Raw genomic sequence first — 7170 nt, forward strand, 5'->3', positions numbered from 1 at the left:
CCCGGATCAGTCCAGACAGTGGGTTGAGCCTCCTTTCCAGCAGGTGGAGACAGACTAAAACTTGAAGGATGCCCTATATCAGGACAGAGCCTATGCTCTAACCCTTCAGTATTCGTCTGTCTCCAGCAGGTGCAGCAGCTCACCCTTCGTTCTCTGCTCTAGGCTGGTCAGCCTTTTCCTTCTTCTTTTCCTTACGGATCAAGCAAGTACTTATTCCTTAGGGATTTTGTGATTTGTTCTTCCTGTTTTAATAACATTGGCAGGTTAGTTAGAAAGTCTGCAGAATTTTTCTTCAGGAGACGGCTCCGTCTTCTGGCTCTTGCCGGGCTCAGGGGGGCTTGGCCCCTTGTGCAGAGCATAGCCTGTGTCCGTTATCGCTTCCAGGTGTGGGGACCAGGGCTCTCCGGGTCTCGTCTCCCCCCCTCTGGCTGCCGAAGGGTCTTACATTTATGCTGCTGTGCTCAGTTTAAAAAAAAAAAGTTTCCAGAGACACAGACACAGGTTAAGTTTAAAAGTATTTCCAGTACTTTTAATACTTACCTACAGCAGCGACCAATATTTTTCCTTTTGTTCCTCACCTGGGCTTGTACCAGCAGCCAGACAGGCAGGAGTCAGCAGGATCCCCCCCTGCTTCACTCCGGGCCTCCAGGCTGTCAATAAAATTTTTTTCTCTGCAGCTTGTTTTTTTCTTCAGTGCGGCTCTCTCTTGCTGCAGCAGACAGCCTGCATTTTTTCTCTGCAGCTCTCTTCGAATTTTTTGTGCAGGGGCTTCTTATGTGCCTCCCTGCCGGGGTGGGGATGGTCCCCCCTCGGCAGGGCAGGCAAATTTAGCCCGGGGGTCGACTCCCCACAGCTTGGACAGGCCTTTCCCGGGTCGGGAAGCCCGGGAATGGCCGCCATTTTGAATTTTTTATCAGCTCCGTTTTCGGAGCTCCCTGGGGCTGGGGGGGGGGCGATTTTTTTGTAGCTACCCCCCGATTTCAGCCCCCTGGCCCCCCAGGATGGGTTCCCTAACACCCCCTCGCCTCCCCCTCCCGGGACTTCTAGGGCTCGTTTTTTTCCCCTTGTGTGCCCTCCTCCTGCGCAGATCTTCTTTAGTTAGCCAGCAGGAGGAGGGGGAAGGCTCCCCATGACCCCCCCCCCCAACAAAATAAATAGATAAATATCTATTTAAAAAAAAAAAAAAAAAGAATTTTTTCTCCGCACCGTTAATGTTTAGGTCGGCTGCGGAGCCCCCAGGGTTCCTTGGGAAGCGGGTGGTCCCGGGGTGCCTCCCGGTAGCTCCGGTACCCCGAACCCTGCCGCCAATCCGGATGAGAAGAATACTTTTCACCCCTAGGGAGGGACATCCCCAGGGTCTTATGGGCACCCTTACGGCTTCTTGCCCATGGATATGGACCAAGACCTGGCGGGAATTAGGGATTCGGCAAGCACCTTCCCCTTCCTCTCTTGCACAAGTTGCTGCGCCTGCGGGAATGGCAGGCAGGTCGTGCCCTGGACAAGCTCCCCCACCCGGAGGTATGCTTAAAAAAAACAAACAAACAAAAAAAAAAACATTATAGTCCCCCCGTGGACTACTTTCTGTGGGCACGATACCGGAGGCTTTTTCCCGGCTCCAAGCCGCCCAGGTCCGCATACTCGAGTCTCATGTGAAGTGCACTTTTGATATTCTGGCGCTAGGGGTGCATGCGGCTATTTGCAGCAGTCTCATGCTGCGGGCAGGTCTCAGGTGAGTTTAGCAGTTGCTCTGCACCTGGGACCTCCCGTGGGCAGAGGCTGCGCATACGACCTTCTCCGCGTCCAGACGACAGAGGCTGCGCATTCAACCTTCTCTGCGTCCGGACAACAGTGATGGCTTCAGTGACGTTCGCCAATCAGCTCCTCTGGCTGTGCCATTGGTCGGCCGCTCCGTCCTCCAAATCCCGGTGGGGCACGTTGTCGTTCAAAGGTAAGCTGCTCTTTGGCAAGGACCTTGAGAAGCTATGGGTTCTTAGGGGAAGGGAAGGTCCATAAGCTTCAGGAGGACCGTCCGCAATCATCCCGTCCCTCTCGTACGCGTTTTCGAGGCCGGCAACTATATACCCCACGCGAGCAGGGCGACTCCTCTGGGGGTTTTCCTCTTATTCGCAGGCTTGGTCGCAGCCTTCTCGTGGGTGCCGTCCCACTCGCTGGGGCCAGCCCACGTGCTCCATTCTTACGCCTACCACACAACGAAGTTCGCTGGACTCGTTCCTCGGCCCTTTCCTAGGCGGTCTCTTCCCTGTTGTTCGTGGATTGGGTCACAATCATGTCAGCCCACTGGGTCTTCGACGTCCTTGGAGTTGGGTATGCTTTCGCTTGCTCGAGACTCTCGGGGTCCCCTTTTCCTTTTTCCCCATGCGGTCGGTCCCAGTGTCAAGCGACGGAGCACACCTCCTCCAGGCTTCTGGGTCTGGTGATCCCGGGTCCTGCCAGAATGCTTGCCACAGGCCAGTTATCTATTTACTTCGTCGTTCCCCAACAGGACGGGTGTTCGTTCGTTCTCCGACCTTAAATGAGTCAACCGGGCTTTTAAGATCCCGTTTTTTTTCCACATGGCAACTTGGCGAGTGGTCCTCGTGTCGTTCTCGCCCCAGAGAGTTCCTCGCCTCACTCGTTTTGACTGCGGAGTCTCCCATTTTCCGGTTCATCGCGGCTACCATCGTCTCTTCGCGTTCGCTTAGACTTCAGTTCAGGGACCTTCCTTTTGATATTGCGACGGCACCTCGCACCTCGCATCCTTGGGCCCTTGCTCCTATGCGCCTGTTCCAGTCGACGGTGCTATCCCACTGGTAGCCAGTGGCGGCACAGTTTCACACAGTCCTACCGTTTTTGGGCTCTACCGTGGCCGCCTTACAGTGGGGGTTTTCCCTTAATTGTTTGCTACCGGGAATTCCTCTCCAACTCCCTCCGTGGCCAATAGTACCCATGGCTACCAGTCTCTCGTGCTGGGGTGCAGTCTGACTCTCCCAGCACACCCAGGGGATCTGGCCGGCAACCCAGTCTCGCTGGCACATCCTTCGCTTGGAGTCTCGGCCGGTGGTCCTAGCTTTTCTGAAGTTTTCTCACCCTCATCTGCGCCAAGACTATACGGGTCTTGTCCGCCAAATCCACCATAGTGGCTTACGTCAACCGCCCAGAAGGCGCCCGCATTCTACTGATGCCCTGGAAACCAGCCGTCTCTTCACCGAGGCAGAGCGACATCTCCAGTGCCCGCCGGCCTTCTACATCACGGGCACAGGGAATGTTCAGGCCGATTTTCTCAGTCGGCCGTCGCACGATCTGGGGGACTGGAAACTCGCTCACGTGGCCATGCACCTCATCGTCGACAGGTGGTCCCCTCCCACCTCGACCTCATGGCGACCCTTTGCAATACCGAGGCCAATTGGTTTTTCTTCCGCTGGAGGGCACATGGCTCGGAGGGCATAGATACTATGACTCCCCCTTGGTTGACGGTCGTCCCCCTGTACGTGCTCCCCCTGTGGCCCCTGGTCGGGAAAGCTCTCAGAAGAATAGAACCCCACCATGGTCCCGTGGCCCTGGTGGCTACAGAGTGGCCACGCAGACCTTAGTTTCATGGTTCTCTCTCAACCTAGCGCCGGGCAGACCTACGCCATCTTCCTCGGCTCCCTCGTCAGGGACCTGTATTTTTCGACCAGGTCGTTCACTTCTGGCTACCGGCCTGGCTTTGGAATGGCGACGTCTAAGGCGCAAGGGCTATTAGGGGACGGTCATTTCCCTCTTGTTGTGGGCCCGGAAGCGGTCGACTCCCTGGAACGTGTTGGGTCTGTTGTGTGGAGTCAGGTTTCTCAATGTACTCCGTCCCGATCTCGTTAGCCCCCTCTTCTCCAAGAGGGTTTTTCCGAGGGTTTTTCCTTCTTTCTCGTCACTTACAGGTCTTCTCTCTCGGCTCTCTCCCTTGAGTCGGGTGGATGGTAGTCACTAAGCGGGCCACCCGGCTGTGATTTGATGCTTGAAGGGAGTCAAGCATCTACTTCCACCTTCTCGGCCGCTTGCCCGCCATAGCTTTTTAGTCTGTCTCTCGAACCCTCTGCACGGCTCCGTTCGAAACTCTCCATCGACCTACCTTTATAGCTCTTAACCTTAAGGCTGTCTTTCTGGTCTCTATCTTCTCTGCTTGTACAGTCTCGGAGATCCAAGCACTGTTCTGTCGGGAACCTTTTTTGTGATTTTCTGATTCCGGGGTATCCCTCTTAACGGGTCCTTCCTTCTTAGTGACGGTTCTTCTAACCTCCATGTCCACCAGTTGGCGGAACTCCCTGCGTTTCCCCTTCACCTGGGAACAATCTCCGTAAACTTGATACCATACGAGTTCTACTTCGCTGCCTTCAGGTTACCAAGGACTTATGTCTCGGACCATTTTTTGTCCTCTGGAGTGGGCCCAATCGGGGTAAGCCGGCTCCTCGGACCACTATTGCGCGGTGTTTGACGGAAGCGACCTCCTCGGATTCTCTTGTCAAGGTCGGGCGGTTCCCGAGGGCCAACAGGCTCATTCTCTGCCTTCTCGAGCTACTTTCGGGGCGAACATTCACTCGGTCTCTCCGTAGGAGTTCTGCAGTGCCGCCACTTGGACGTCCTTGCATATTTTTGATCGCCGCTACCGCCTGGATATGCAAGCTCCACTCTTTGGTTCTTTTGGGTTTCAAGCGCTTCGAGCGGAACTGTCTCGGTCCCACCCGGTTTAGGGAAGCTTTGGTACATCCCACTGCCTGGACTGATCTGGGTACGTACAGGGAAAGGAAAATTAGTTCATACCTGTTAATTTTCGTTCCTGTAGTACCACGGATCAGTCCAGACGCCCTTCCCCGTTTGTCTCTTTTTCTGTCCTCTCGAAGCTTGTTCTTGCAGGTTGCAGATTTGAGGACATCATTTTTGTGCTTAAATACTGAGCAAATACACCAGAAGCCTTGGTTGTCCAAGTACCAAGATATGCAAGAGCGGTTAGTTAGGCCATGTTATATTTACATTGTTCCACAGTTGCTCTATTGAGCTTTCTGGTTGCTTGCTTGATCCTACTTTAGTTTTCTTCTTTTTCTGCTTTGACATGCGTTATACTGAAGGGTTAGAGGATAGGCTCTGTCCTGATATAGGGCATCCTTCAAGTTTTGGTCTGTCTCCACCTGCTGGAAAGGAGGCTCAACTCACTGTCTGGACTGATCCGTGGTAGTACAGGAACGAAAATTAACAGGTAAGAACTAATTTTTCTTTAACTGATCAAAAATCTCTTCCCATTTTTTCTGTTTTTTATTTTCCATAGCATTCAACCTTAGCACAGGGCCTGATTTACTAAACTTTTTTCCAATGGACACAGAATGGGAAAAAAACATTGGTAAATTATGCCGTTAATCTGACCAGAATAATTACTGTATCTATTTTCTTTTCTGCACAGCATATCTGTGACACAGGAGTGAGTTCTATCAGCTTACTGAAGCTCTGCAGGAATAATAATCGCAAACAAGTTTCAGCCAAGTTCTACAGCTTCCTTGTCCTCAAGAAGCAATTAGCCATTGAGCTGAGCCAGAGTGCTCCTTATGCTGATGTCATTGCTACCCCGGGGCCAAGATTCTACCTCATTTGAAAATACTGCCCCATAGGCATGGTGAGGAAAGGACTGCACTGTTAGTGCTTCCATACACTGATACCATAATTAACACTTAGCCAAAATGTGTGCCATCTATCACAGATGCCATTGTCTGAGATTTACATTCATTAACCTTCATACAGCCTTATATATACCTCTCTTATAACTCACTATTGGCTAACAGAATTCATAATATAATACAATTCTCTTTATACTACAATTGACTGTTGAATGAAGCGTCCACTATTTTCTGATAATTTGCAGTAGTTCATGCAGTGATTGTCATGCAACTGTTTATTAAGAGCCATATTATAACCGTATCTTCCTACAGTTTGTAATTTCCTTGTTTTTAAGGTACAAAGTTTAGTAATCTGAAGGGCTTCTGTGTTTACAGACTTTTGGAAAACCCAGCCATAACTTTATTCTTTCATGCTTTGCCGGTTACAAAGTATGTTGTAATTTTTCATGATGTTCTTGTATTTTCATAGTATCTTCAGGATTATATAAGGAGAGCGAGAATTTACATTACACCCAGTATGATCAAGCATATCTACAAAATGCCCCAAGCACCCGGATATTCTGAGCATAAAACTATTGTTTTTTTCTCTTCTAAAGGCTATTGTCCTTAAAATGATGCATTTTCCTTTGTTACATTTCCATAGGATGACCTTACACATGTATACCATCTCTTGAGACAGTCTAAGCTTTTCATTCTTTCATTTTTATAATACATTATTATCTGTGTTGTGAAATGCACAGAAATGTAAGATTGCAAAGATGTACATAAAGTTTATTTTTGTACTTAATGACAAATATTGGTTACATGTTTTTGTGTTAAAGATTAAATTATTTAAAAACATTGTTCTTGATGCTACTTAAGTTTTATTCTTGAGTTATAAACACTATGGGCCTGATTTTAAAAAGCATTTACATGTTCAAAATTGGATTTTACATGTGTAAATGCACTTTACCTATGTAAGTGAAAATTGCTACAATATATGCCATTGAATTGTCCATAGTATATTTATGGGGAAGTGCACTTTATGCACATAAATGGCTTTTTTAAATTGCTATAATAGTATGCTACATTTATACATGTAACTCTTTCTAAAATTGCCTCTATTTAAGAGGTATACGAGATGCCCTGTTGTAAATGCTAAATGCTTCTCTACATCTTTACACACAGGCCGATACAGTACAGTACAGTGCGTTTTGGACGTGCTATTACCCCTTACTGAATAAGGGGTAAAGCTTACTGAATAAGGGGTAAAGCTAGCGCGTCCAAAACGCGCGTCCAACCCCCCCGAACCTAATAGCGCCCGCAACATGCAAATGCATTTTGATGGCCCTATTAGTTATTCCCGCGCAATTCAGTAAGTAAAATGTGCAGCCAAGCGGCACATTTTACTTTCAGAAATTAGCGCCTACCCAAAGGCAATATTAAGTCGGAGGTCCCGAAAGTTTAAAAAAGTTAAAAGAAAAAAAATATTTGAAATAGGCTCGCGGGTTGAAAACCGGATGCTCAATTTTGCCGGCGTCTGGTTTCTGAA

General features: G+C 49.3%; 1 protein-coding gene across 3 annotated transcripts in view; it reads left to right on the forward strand.

The window, feature by feature from the left end:
- RAD21L1 (RAD21 cohesin complex component like 1) overlaps positions 1-6391 on the forward strand; it is a 775557-nt gene extending 769166 nt beyond the window's left edge. For 2 of the 3 annotated variants that reach the window (XM_029611931.1, XM_029611933.1), the window contains one exon: positions 5429-5998. In XM_029611931.1, coding sequence (XP_029467791.1) covers positions 5429-5617 — 189 coding nt within the window. In that variant the 3' untranslated portion in view covers positions 5618-5998. Of the gene's footprint in view, positions 1-5428; positions 5999-6108 lie in introns of those variants that run through there. The other variant, XM_029611932.1, reaches the window with a different exon arrangement.
- Positions 6392-7170: the final 779 nt, after the last annotated feature.

The sequence above is a fragment of the Rhinatrema bivittatum genome, chromosome 8 (assembly GCF_901001135.1).
Source record: "Rhinatrema bivittatum chromosome 8, aRhiBiv1.1, whole genome shotgun sequence".
Classification (NCBI taxonomy): Eukaryota; Metazoa; Chordata; class Amphibia; order Gymnophiona; family Rhinatrematidae; genus Rhinatrema; species Rhinatrema bivittatum.